The 14,237-nt window shown below is 37.4% G+C and overlaps 1 protein-coding gene across 22 annotated transcripts in view; it reads right to left on the reverse strand.

Moving 5' to 3' along the window:
- nrxn1a (neurexin 1a) overlaps positions 1-14,237 on the reverse strand; it is a 1,799,241-nt gene that overhangs the window by 141,937 nt on the left and 1,643,067 nt on the right. For 18 of the 22 annotated variants that reach the window (XM_063055858.1, XM_063055840.1, XM_063055854.1 and 15 more), the window contains 2 exons: positions 7,609-7,698; positions 6,159-6,478 (listed from right to left, as the gene is read on the reverse strand). In XM_063055858.1, coding sequence (XP_062911928.1) covers positions 6,159-6,478; positions 7,609-7,698 — 410 coding nt within the window. The remainder of the gene's footprint in view (positions 1-6,158; positions 6,479-7,608; positions 7,699-14,237) is intronic. The other 4 variants (XM_063055856.1, XM_063055855.1, XM_063055862.1 and 1 more) reach the window with 1 other exon arrangement.

Consider the following 14,237-nt stretch of genomic DNA (forward strand, 5'->3'; position numbering starts at 1 on the left):
GTAAGTGGGAGGCCTTTAAAAGTGAAATTTTGAGAGTACAAAGCTTGTATGTGCCAGTCAGAATAAAAAGTAAGGATAAGAGGTTTAGAGGATCTTGGTTTTCTAGAGATAATGAGGCCCTGGTTAAAGTTATTGAGGTGCATAGCAGGAAAAAGCAGGTGGGAACAAAAAAGGTGAAGGGGAATCTTAGATATGTTTAGAGTAAAAGAATAGCAAAGGACAAAACTGGTCATCTAGAAGATCAGAATGGTAATCCATGTGTGGAGCCAAAAGAGATTGAGGAGATCTTATGATCTTACATGGATTTTTGCATTTGTATTTACTCAGGAGATGGACACAGAGTCAATAGATATGAGGCAATGCAGCAGTGAGGTTATGGACCCTATACAAATTACAGAGGAGGTTGTGTTTGCTGTCCTGAGGCAGATTAGGGTGGATAAATCCCCGGACTCTGTATACTTAGACTTGTGGAAGGCAAGTACAGAATTTGCTGGAGTCCTAGCAGAGATATTTAAATCATCCTTAGTGAAATGTAAGGTACCAAAGAATTGGAAGATAGTTAATGTTGCTCTCCTGTTTAGGAAAGGCTCGAAGCATAAACCAGGAAATTACAGGGTGGTAAGCCTGATATCAGTAGTGGCAAGGCTACTGAATGCATTCTAAGAGAATGACTACATGAGTACGTAGGCAACAGGAATTCTGCAGATGCTGGAAATTCAAGCAACACACATCAAAGTTGCTGGTGAACGCAGCAGGCCAAGCAGCATCTATAGGAAGAGGCGCAGTCGACGTTTCAGGCCGAGACCCTTCGTCAGGACTAACTACTGTAGAGATGAAGCCACACTCAGGTTGGAGGAACAACACCTTATATTCCGTCTGGGTAGCCTCCAGCCTGATGGCATGAACATTGACTTCTCTAATTTCCGCTAGGCCCCACCTCCCCCTCGTACCCCATCTGTTACTCATTTTTATGCACACATTCTTTCTCTCACTCTCCTTTTTCTCCCTCTGTCCCTCTGAATATACCTCTTGCCCATCCTCTGGGTCACCCCCCCCCCCATCTTTCTTCCCGGACCTCCTGTCCCATGATCCTCTCGTATCCCCTTTTGCCTATCACCTGTCCAGCTCTCGGCTCTATCCCTCCCCCTCCTGTCTTCTCCTATCATTTTGCATCTCCCCCTCCCCCTCCAGCTTTCAAATCCCTTACTCACTCTTCCTTCAGTTAGTCCTGACGAAGGGTCTCGGCCTGAAACGTCGACTGCGCCTCTTCCTATAGATGCTGCTTGGCCTGCTGCGTTCACCAGCAACTTTGATGTGTGTTGCATGAGTACGTAGGGATTACTCAGCATGGCTTGGTGCATGGTAGGTTGTGTCCAACCAATCTTATAGTGTTTACTGAGGATGTTACCAGGAAAGGTGATGAAGGCAAGGCAGTGGATGTTGTCTACATGACTTTAGCAAAGCATTTGACAAGGTCCCGCATGGGTGGGGGTTAAGAAGGTTCAGTTTCTTGGCATTCAAATGAGGTAGGACATTGGATTAGACATTGGCTTTTCAGGAGAAGCCAGAGAATGATAATAGATGGTTGCTTGTTTGACTGGAGGCTTGTGATTAGTGGAGTGGCACGAGGTCATTGCTGGGTCTGTTGTTATTTGTAATCTATATCAACGATCTGGATAATAATGGGGTTAACTGGATCAACAAATTTGTGCATAGCACCAACATTGAGGGTGTAGTGGACAGCGAGGAAGACTATTAAACCTTGCAGTGGAATCTGAACCAGCTGGAAAAATGGACTGACAAATGGCAGATGGAACTCAATGCAGAAAAGTGTAAGGTGCTGCACTTTGGGAGGACAAACCAGGGTAGGTCTTATACATTGAACAGTCAGGCACTGAGGAGTGCAGTAGAACAAAGGAATCTGAGAATACAGGTCCATAATTCATCGAAAGTGGCATCACAGGTAGATAGGGTTGTTAATAAAGCTTTTGGCACATTGGCCTTCATAGATCAAAGCACTGAGTACAGGAGTTGGGATGTTATGTTGAAGTTGTAAAAGACCTTGGTGAGGCCTAATTTGGAATATAGTGTGTAGTTTTGTTCATCTACCTGCCAGAACGATGTAAATAAGTTTGAGAGAGTGCAGGGAAAACTTACAAGAATGTTATGGGACAGAATCAGAATCAGGTTTAACAACATTGGCATATGTCATGTAAGTTGTTAACTTCGGGCAGCAGTGCAATGCAATACATGATAACTGCAGAATAAATAAATTACGGTAAGTATATACATGTAAATTAAATAGCTAAATTAAAAATACTAGTGCAAAAACAAAAATGGAGGACGTCAGTTATAAGGAAAGATTGAATAGGTTAGAACTTTATTCCCTGGAACTCAGAAGATTGAGGGGAGATTTGATAGAGGTATACAAAACTATGAGTATAAATAGGCTAAATGCAAACAGGCTTTTTCCACAGAGGTTGGTTGAGACTACAACTAGGGGTTATGGATTTAAGGTGAAAGGTGAAATGTTTATAGGGAATATGAGGGGAAACCTCACTCATAGGGTGGTGAGAGTGTGGAGCAAGCTGCCAGTGAAATTGGTGAATGCTTTTTCAATTTCAATGTTCAAGAGAAGTTTGAACAGGACCATGGACAAGAGTGGTATGGAGGGCTATGGTCTGTGTGCAGGTCACTGAGATGAAGGGGTTTAAATGGTTCGGCATGGACTTGATGGACTGGCGGACCTGTTTCTCTGCTGTTTCCTATGACTCTATAATGTATGAGTACAGTGTCTGATGTCACCATGTCTATTACCTTTTAGAAAACCATCTCACATTGCCACTTCTTTCTGACCTATAGTCATGTGTAAAAGGGGTGGAGCACAGTAGCCACATTTGGCAGGAACCTGGTATAGTAATTGACAAATTCTACAAAAGGACCACAACTGTGACATGTCCTTTGGCCTTCTGGCATCCACCCCTGCTTGAATTTTCGCAGCACATTTGTATAATCCCTATGCATCAATAGTGTAACCAAAGTAAAAGATGCTTGGTTTAAAGAATTCACACTTGTTATGTCATGCTGTGAGCCCATAATCCTCTATTCTTTTTAACACTGTTTTGACATTTTGGAGATGTTCTTTGTCATCTTTACTGGTAACAATGATATCATCCAGGTAACACTGAGTGCCTGAACAGCTTTGCACCATCTGCTCCATCGCTTTCTGTGGACTGCAAGTGCAGATGCTACTCCAAAGATAAGCTTATTATAGTGACAAAGCCCTTTGTGACTATTTATAGTCAGAAACACTTTGGACTCTCCTTTCATCTCCATTGGTAGCTAGGACTCAGCTAAATCAACTTGGTTTAAGTGTTCCCCTCAAGAAAGATATCCTCTCTCCTGGGTAGAGGGCATTGATCTACTTCAATACTGAACTGAGAGTGACTTTAAGATCACCACAGATCCTGATGGACCCATTCTTCTTTGCTACTGGTAACGTTAGCACTGTCTATTGGCTCCATTAAACCTTGGAAAGAATTCCCTCAGCCTCCAGTCGATCTAACTCACTGGCTATTTTATCATGGATAGCATAAGCAACCGGACGGGCTTTGCAAAACTTGGGTATGGCATTTTCCTTTAACACTGTTTACCCTTGATATGGTTGAGTTTTCAAATGCCATCCTTGAACACTGCTCTGGTATCATCCAGTATTTTTCTTAATTCAGTTTCAGTTGACTCTATTACAGAGGATGCAGCATGCAAATGGTGGATGGATATCCAATTAAGTTGTAGTTGTCTCAGTCACTCATGTCCCAATATTAGCAGTCCTCCCGTTTTTTTTTTAAACCACACACAAGCTCATTGTGGCTTATTGGTTTTTATATTTCACTGTTACAAATGTAATTACCACAGAAATGAGCTTTTCTCCAGTATAAGGTCTTATTGGATATCTACAGACTTCAGTCAAAATCTTTCGAATGCCACTCAAACTCATTTTGTGGAATGACAAAAACAGCTAAGCCAGTTTCCAATTCCACTTTTAATTATTTTGACACTCACCTCTAAGTTAAGCCATATTGCTTGTCTATTGATAGTTTTCACATTGTAAATCTCAAACCTACATTGTTCTGTGTGTTACTCTCATCATTATCATTTTTTCCATCAACAACATGCAGATTAATGCTCTTTTTGAAACTGCAACTTGACTTTTCATCTTTTTTTCCCTTCCTGTGCAGTCCATTTATTTTAGTCTGCCCGACATGGTCTTTGTATGAGTCTTACCTTGTTGTTTTTACTGTAAGTTTCACCTTTAAATCTGCATTGGTATAGTGTATGTGAGCCACTGCCCCAATGGAAACACAATTTTTTTCTGCCAGCCAAGGTTCTGTTTAAACATTACAATTTTGTTCATGCTCACTTTCATTCCCGACTGCAACTCAATTGCGTCTGTCTGCTGTTTGCATTGATACAGCTATTTCAACTGCTATTTTAAAGGTAAGCTATGATTCAGTTAGGAGCTGTTTTTGAATGCTTTCTTATAAGATTCCACAAACTAAACGGTTTCTCAATGCATTATTAAGCCCATTATCCGAACTGTCAATACTCAAACAACTTCTTCAATTCAGCCATGTACACTGAAATGGACTGCCCTTTATTTTGCTTCTGCTTATGAAACTTTCCTCTTGATTCTGCTTATGAAACCTAAAATATTCTGCAATCAACAATGTTCCCAGTTCCAATTGTTCCTGCATTACCTTCCCAATATCAGGAAAGCTCATTTCAGTTGGTTTGGTGAGCAGTCAAACGATATGCATTTAAAAGCTATGCACTCAGCAAAATTGGCACATTCTCCTCATCAGCTATTTCATTTGCTTTAAAATACTGCCCAATCCATTCAGTATACGAAATTCAAGTTGTTTCTTGTGTAATCATACACGTTACTCTTTCCAATATAGCCAGCAACTTCTCCTATTTTTTGTATAAGATTATTATCATCTGGTTTATGAACAGGTGAGTTTATCTGTTTGCTGTCTTCATTAAATCCAAACTTCCCCTTTTCCAAAGAAGCACGTGCTGCACTCTATTTTTTACTCAACCATTTCTCACAGGCATTTTTTTAAAAATTTGAATGTCTTGCTATGTTTCAACAGGTACATAGTCATCTCTGGTTCATCTGGAAAATAACTCGTCACCACCGCTATGTTTTGTAACTCCAAAACATTAAAGTAATTGCAAGAAAAAAAAACAGGAATCCAAGAATGCGTCTTAATTTTGTTTTTACTTTAAGTGAGGCGCATACGTGTGACATGGTAGCATCTTGATGTATGCAATTCACGTATTTAACATATAATCCATAATGAATTATTTAAAGAAATAAAGAATTCTTACTGAAACGATATATTTACAATATTGCTCAAATATTACTAAAATATTACATACACAACAATGATCAAGACCACAAATGTGGCACAAAGACCACAGTCTATCAGGCAGCGGTAGTCTCTATTGTTTCCTTTGCTTCTGACCCATTGATCGCTTACAGGAACCACCTCAAAGCATTAGAGAGGAACAACTAATCCTCCAAATCCACCTGCTATGCAACATCAACATCATCACCACTCAGGCCAATATCCCTGCTCAAATGTCCTAATTACAAAGAACAATGCAGCTGCTGAAGCAAGGTGAAATTCAGCCATTCCATGGAAAGTGAAGAGGAGGCATGAGCTCATTCAAGATCAAAATCTGTCTAAATAGTTGAATAGGTGTAGAAGGTTGCTTGACCTATACCAGTTTTCATCTCTTGCTAATTGTTAAATTGACATGATTTTAAGGGCTGGTAAAATTTAACTCACATCTTCAAAGAGGACTATTCACTTGATATCAAACATCAGTAACTGAAGCTGATACAATCAGCTCATCCTCTCTCAAGGACCAACACATTACCAAATGATGGAAGCACCACCTGACGTTTAAAGCTATGCTTAAATAAGAAGCATTTACTCTTGATTATGACTTCACAGAAATTTTCATTCTAGATTACGATTGCACAGAATTTTGACACTGAAACTTGCCTTGATCCTTACAACAAAAAATATGCTGAAAGAACCTTATTTTCACACAAAATCAGAAAAAAGCAAAAACTCATGATTAAATACCTGAGTCATAATGTCTCTCGTGGTTGTTGACCTCCCCTTCCTGGTGGTGGTAGTTGCCATTGTGGTTGTAGTTTCCATGATGGTAGTTGATACTTCATGTGGCTTTGATGTGGTTGTTGTTTCCGTTGTCATTGAAGACACTTCCCCTACTAATCTCACGTTTCCTTCTATTCTGATATTTGGATCATTTTCAGCGGCCATATTAAGCACCTTCAAGCCATTGTAGTACAGGCCAGTTAGCTGACCCTGGAATGGACGATCTTTATCCTTGCCACCAATTTTTATAGTTGCTTGGCTATTGAAGATTGTAAGCTGTCGTCCTGTGGAAACATCGTTACATATATAGGGAAAATGTTGAATGTGGACTTAATTAAATTAGGAATTTTATTTTACATTTATGTGAAGTAACAAATAATTTATGAGATGATTAAGGAATGCAATAAATTACTTAAGAACACTATGAAGAGTAATTTATTGCTCTGATGGAATATATGAGAAATGTAGAATTTCAGTAAATATTGTCTTGGATTAACGTAATTGTTTTGGTTGCTTAAAGGGCAATCAGATCTGCTTCTTTCTATTTACCTTGGCACAGCATTCTTTCCAATGCAATTTTTATGGAATTTGGAGTACAAACATACAGGTATAAAAATACAGTTGCTTCACAAAAAAAATACACGTTGTAAGAGCATATGAGAATGTTTGATTGCCTTCCAGCAAGCCTACCTTTGGTTCAAAATTAAAAAAAAACAAAACCAGCAATGCAGATGTGAACTTACAAGAGACACATAAAATGAGATAATTATGTGAAACATTTCACTCCAACAGAACAAACCTTTTCAACAGTATCACTTCTTGATTTGTGACAAAAATCATTTATTATCTGTTTAAAGGGTTCAGTTTTAGCACAGCAAAAGCATGCAGCAAATGTCAGTTTTTATTGTTAACTTCTTTTCATACTATAATTCCTTCAAATGTTTGAAATAAACGTTAAAGGGACTTCAGATCTTCTTTCCAATTCACATGATGCACTATTTAAGTTATATATAGTTTAAAAGGACGTTGTTGCAGAAATGTAAACATGGATCACTGCTAATTGTACATCCTTTAATGATTAAATTTAGACATAGTAAACATATTCTGAACAGGATTTATCACTGTTTGTTAAATGTCTAGGATTAATGTTGTACATTGATCACAATTAGAAAACTATATTTAACAGTCCCTTTAACCTTAAGTTAATGGGGTATCCTTATTAAACTGTTGATATTTCATAATGGGAAAATAATTTTTCAACACGCAATGCAATAATTCTAACTATTGTTTAAAACATTGTGTTTTATTTAATTTTACTGGCAATTTATATTTTAAGTTTATTAGTGTTACAATCCAACACTACTTGGTTATGTTCAAATTATTTTTTATTTGAAGTTTTAATCAATGTTTTTACCTTTGTCGAGTAGCCAATCATCAACTACTCGACCAAGTCGATATGGGATTCGCTGTCTAGCAATCGCCAGGCGTTCGTTATCATTGTTTCCTTTAAAGTTTAAAGAGACATTTCATTGGTTAAAATCTGTAACGTCAAAGGTTAAAGGTTAATACTTAAATCTTGAGCTATACAGTTGTCACATGAATTTTGAATTTGGTAGTTTAAGAAATGCTACCTACAACATTTCAAGTTTCAAATTTTTCAGGCAGTTATTTTTTTAGCAAACAAAATTATTGTATTAATTAAGAATTAGAAAGCTGCATCACCTCCTAAGTTATTGAAGTTATATTATAGACAAACCGAAAACAACAAATTAAATCATATCATATAACAACTTTACAAAAATATTCATCTGACTGCTAGTTTTGAAGAGAGCCCATATTATCTAGTTAAATCTTGATTCAATTGTCTGATTTATTTGTGTTCACTGTAACTCTTCTTCATGTTAGTCTTGTAACAAAAAAAGACTATAAAAACTTAATGCCTGTGACATGCACTTTCTTTCCATGCCTTAACACAGAGTTCATATTAATTTTTCTTTTGTATTCTAAAATTAAAAACAATAAATAATTCAAACTTGAAAAGCATAAGGTGGTAAAATGGTTTCTAATAATTCTTAATATTCATTAAACTCATTATCAACAACACAAAACCATAGTGCTCCAATAAATACTACACAAAACGTAAGTGTAGATATCAGTACCTGATTTTAATATAAGGTAAATGAGGCTTTGACAAAAGCAGCTGTAAATTTAACAATCCATTTCTTTCCTAGTTGACATTATGCAACTGATTAATTAAAAAAATACAGCAAAGTAATTAAAATGGTTTTGGTTGCTTCTTGCTGAATTAGTTTCTACAATTCTAGTGATTCTGAAAATAAGTTTTATTTGCTATATCTCCAATAATTCTGCAGAGACAACACACACACACACACACACACATACACATTGCTATATGACTTTGCTATTCCATTAAAATGATTCTATAATAAGTTTTCAAAATTTCTTCTCAAGTCCCTCAGGCTTGTAGATCACGGCAAAATATTGGCCAACTAACCAATATGAATTGATTGGTCAATTTTCAATAAGTAATCATGAAGGATTATGTTATTCCCTCAAGCTGGCCACATCAATGCTGGGACACCTCCTGAGTAGCTGCAACTGAGATATAATTCATTAATTCCTTTCAAATTAAAAATAACTAACCAGGGAAAAAAATGCCTGTCACATGACACAATCTCTGGTTTATGTATCTTTATCATACATAAAATTCAAGATTACTTTCTTGAAATGAGTCAAAACTTCAATCAGAAAAAAGTATGGCTTTTCCAGAATATGCTAGAATTATTAAAATAACTCAAAAAATAAGTTTGTGAGAAAGAATACATATTTATGTTTAGTTACTGTTTCCTTTTAAAACATTTTGCAAATGTATAATTGCCTGTGAAGTCTGTTTTTCTATTTCTAAAGTACTCCAGTAAACACCTGAGAAATCCACAGTTTTTCACTCCACAGTTGTCAAAGTTTATATTGCTTTGTCTGAGTGACATGCCTCATCTATCATGGTACATTCAGGTTCTGGCATGAAATCTGTTTGCGACTTCAATGTAAGATGACTTGAAAAAGATTTGGTTTGGATAAAAGACGATCATCCAAAGGCTGTGGAATGGCATTGCCCTTGCTGATTGAATTCCTCACAGCTTCATTCTTTCACTGAACAGACAATATTTTGTCACATTGTAGTGTATTAATTCTGTATGAACAGGTAGACTTCAAGGGAATAACAGTAATTTAACACACTCTGAGAAAGCAGTGAAAAGTGAAAGGTCAAACCTTTGAATCAGAACTAAAATCGGCAGCAGAATTGAGAAGAAGCAGTGAGAAAAGAAATCTTAATCGTATCTCCATACCTGTGGGTCAGATGGAATAGACTAGCTATGTCAAGCCAACGGCTGTGTGATTTTGCTTTCCCCAGTGTATTATATTGTCACTACTGAAATCTAATTCTGTTTTGCCCTCTCTCAAATAAAGGTGTCAGTCATTTGTCATGCACCAACAGTAACATTATTGAAAGGCAATGGAGAGAGATGGTAAGTTGTTGAAGCAACAGAAGAAAATAACTAAAGTAAAACCAGAGTATATGTTTTACCGTAACAAATGTCCCTTTTCTTTACTATTTTGCTCTAATTATTCTCTTTCCATTCTGGAACTAACTAATGTCAATCATCACTGTCATTCTCAGTGATTGTTCTATCATTGTATGCTGCATCATCAATAGTGCAAAATTTAATGTACGAACGTTTGTATTGCAAAAGAAGAGAATCCACCAGCATTTACTGTGCTGTCTGAAAATGGGTGCACAATGACATGTCACCATAATGGATGATAGCTTATGTAATAGAAATGCAAGCACAATTTAAAGTACTGCATAATAAGTACAGACGGATGTTTTTTAGGCTGTAATCAAGAAGATCAGATGAGCTATGAAAATTTGGAAGTCTTATAACATCTATTTCAGCAGACACCTCAGTTTTATTCTTCAAATAATTGTGACTACAATTTAGATTTTAAGAATTATATTAGCATTAGAGGCTGCCCAAAAGAGATTCACCAGGCTAACTGGAATGAGAGAGTCGTCTTCTTATCGTCCTATAGTGTGTCAGGTAGATACTTCATGATATCACTCCACAGAATTAATAGCAACACACAGATTTAGATCGTGACTCCCAGCAGAACTAGATGTCCACTGAGAAATAGCAGGGGAAGACAGGAGGAGGAAAAATCTCACTAAATGTTAATATTGCTCTCTTTTTCATGCACCCTGGAAGCAAACTGCAAGGCAATATTTACTGTAAACCATTGGAATTCATTTGGAAATTTGATGGGGAAGAAGTGTAAGAATATATTAACTTCAACTAATTTAATATTTATATCAAAAATAGAAGAGTACAACACAGTATGAGGCAATTGGCCCATCATGTTGCACCAACATATACAAAACTACTCCATAATCAATGTATCGCTTCCCTCCACTACCACCTAGGGCCGTGCATTCTAGGCACCTACCACTCTGTAAAAATATACTATCTCTGACATCTCCTCTAAACTTTCCTCCACTCACTTTACTACCCTGGGAAAAAAAAGTGCTGACTATCCACTCTTGTCTGTGCCCCTCATAATGTTATCCACCTCCACTATATTGCCTCTCATTTTCCTTCACTCCAAAATCAAAAACTCCTAGCTTGCTCAACCTTCCTTCATATTCTATAATCCAGGCAGCATCTTCCTCACCATCCCTAATGCTTTCACATCCTTCCAGCAGGTTTGTGATGTTTAGCTCCACTGGCTAGAGTATTTTATGGAAAATCATTGTTTTCAACATTCAAAGATTTTTCAATGCCAATGGAAACAAATGGCTTGGTATTTCTACCGAATCCAGAACATGCTTCTACGGTTGGTTAAAAATTTGAAGAACAATGTCAAAGGGAAAAGATCATGCTTTTAGGACACCCCAAAGTACAAAACACCCTATCAAGTATATGAAAATGTAATCCTCAGACTTATTATTTATTATCATGAAAACATAGCTTAACAATTTCACTGAGATACCGTGGAGCAATAATAAGTGTCTCGGCCCAAAATGTGGTCAGCTTATTCATTTCCGTGGATGCTGCCTGACCTGCTGAGTTGGAAACATAGAAAACCTACAGCACAATACAGGCCCTTCGACCCATAAAGTTGTGCCAAACATGTCCCTACCTTAGAAATTACTAGGCTTACCCATAGCCCTCTAATTTTCTAAGCTCCATGTACCTATCCAAAAGTTTCTTAAAAGACCCAATCGTATCCACCTCCACGACCATTGCCGGCAACCCATTCCATGCACTCACTACTCTCTGCGTAAAAAACTTACCCCTGACATCTCCTCTGTACCTACTCCCCAGCACATTAAACCTGTGTCCTCTTGTGGCAACCATTTCAGCCCTGGGAAAAAGCCTCTGACTATCCAAACGATCAATGCCTCTCATCATCTAATATACCTCTAACGGGTCACTTCTCATCCTCCGTCGCTCCAAGGAGAAAAGGCCAAATTCACTCAACCTATTCTCATAAGGCATTCTCCCCAATCCAGGGAACATCCTTGTAAATCTCCTCTGCACCCTTTCTATGGCTTCCACATCCTTCCTGTAGTGAGGCGACCAGAACTGACCACAGTACTCCAAGTGGGGTCTGACCAGGATCCTATATAGCTGCAACATTACCTCTCAGCTCCTAAATTCAATTCCACGATTGATGAAGGCCAATACGCTGTACGCCTTCTTAACCACAGAGTCAAACTGCGCAGTTACTTTGAGCGTCCCATGGACTCAGAGCCCAAGATCCCTCTGATCATCCACACTGCCAAGAGTCTTACCATTAATACTATATTCTGCCATCATATCTGACCTACCAAAATGAACCACCTCACACCTATCTGGGTTGAACTCCATCTGCCACTTCTCGGCCTAGTTTTACACTCCATCAATGTCCCGCAGTAACCTCTGACAGCCCTCCACACTATCCACAACACCTCCAACCTCTGTGTCATCAGCAAACTTACTAAACCATCCCTCCATTTCCTCATCCAGGTCATGTATAAAAATCACAAAGAGCAAGGGTCCTAGAACAGATCCCTGAGGCACATTTCCCCAAACATTTTGTGTATGTTGCTTTGGATTTCCAGCATCTGCAGAATCTCTTGTCTTTATGATTTCATTTATTAATTTGTTTGTTCTATAAAATATGAGTGAATTGTAACCATCTTGAACATCTAAAATGACAGCAGGGTGGGTTCATTATCATAAATCACCTCATATAGCTTCTATGGTTCTGTTTCAATATACTGAGAAGCTTCCTGTCAATTCTTCAATATTGACATTTTAAAGACATTCAAGGAGTTTGAATGAAAACTTATGATTAAAGATTGTTCTGAAGTCATAATGTCATAACATTTAAGGCTATTCTGTTGGAATTTAAGATGGTGATAGCACAGGACAGTTAACATCTTAGTCCACGTGTATTTTTAAATCTTTTTAACTCTGGAGTTGACAAGAATGTGCTATCTGTCTTGAGACCTGCCATTCTTAGTTTAAAACAATTTAAAATTTTAATATTTTACATTTTGCCTGTTTGATCATTGTTTACAAAAGTATAAGATTGATTTTCATGAAGGAAGATTGAGGTAGAGGGAGTAGAGAATGAAGGGTCCCTCATAATTTCTGTTTTGGTTATATATTTACTAAACTGCAGCAAAATGCAACTAATGAAGAATGACAAATGTAAATTTCCATAGTGTCCAGGTCCGAACTTCAGGAGCTCTCTGCTTTCACAACAATCCTTTCCTTCCCCCCCCCCACAAACTGTAATGAATTAATGTAAATGTCAGAAAATCTCTCACTTGCTACATCACAAATATTTTGACCTATACTCCCTATTTGAACTGAACCTTTTGCAAGCAGTTCAGCCAGAACTTGCTAGCCTCATCAGCCATACAGAATCACCGCCCAAATTCTCCCATTACCTCATCCAAAAGCTGAAGGACAATCTTCAGAATGCTGCCATTCTGAAACATTTTAAAATAAATTGAAATGAAATGAATAATGAAAAAGTTTAAAGTTATTTATTAAAAACACAAATAAGTATGAATAATATAAAGCAAAATGAATAAGTTAATCATTTTCCCTTTGGGAACTCTGCAATCCTCATCAGTGGAAAGCTATGTCCAGAACTTTAGAGTTCAACTCAACATGAGCAAACAATTTGAGACCGAGCTCAATTTCGAAGACCAAATAGCAGTGCTTCCATTGGGAACCAACAGCATCAGTCAACAAAATTGCATGCATAAATGTTTATTCTGATCAGCAACACATTGCACATAGGCACATAGTCAGAAACTATTACTTTCTTCTGTATGATTAAGTAAATTTATACTGTTGCAACATTCAGTTTATAATTGTAGTACTGGATTGCCTCTCTTCTCTTCACCTATAATCATAGTTCTATGATAACTGATCTGTAATGTCATTTTTGATACACCTTTCAAACTGTACATGTACTGTACTACAATTCTAATTTGACAGCATTTGATGGTAAAAAAAAAGATCCACATTTCGCTATTCAACTGGACATTCAATTCACTTCACTATTTATTTCAAATAACTTTATTGTAAGGATAAATACAGAACTAAACTGCAGCTATTCATAGATGATATGCCACAGTTCTGAGCAAGTATGACCACACCATCTGTCACTTCCATCAAACTGTGCAGGGTAGGGAAGTGTCATCACATTCCCTGAGAATTATGTATGGTTTGAAGTCAACCAACTGGAACAATAGAAGGGAGGTATTGTTTAGATGAGAGCTTGCAAGCTCAAAGCCATAGGCATCAGATTTGATGGAAAATGGCATTCAGAAGATAAAATCTGTTACATGTCACAACTCAGCTAACTGAATGAGCCTGTGGCAAAGCAAGTACTTCAGTCTTCTTCACTGCACTGAAGAGTGGCATTTGAATTTGTATATTTGTGCCTGTGAGTCATTTTATT

The sequence above is a fragment of the Mobula hypostoma genome, chromosome 8, assembly GCF_963921235.1.
Source record: "Mobula hypostoma chromosome 8, sMobHyp1.1, whole genome shotgun sequence".
Taxonomy (NCBI): domain Eukaryota; kingdom Metazoa; phylum Chordata; class Chondrichthyes; order Myliobatiformes; family Myliobatidae; genus Mobula; species Mobula hypostoma.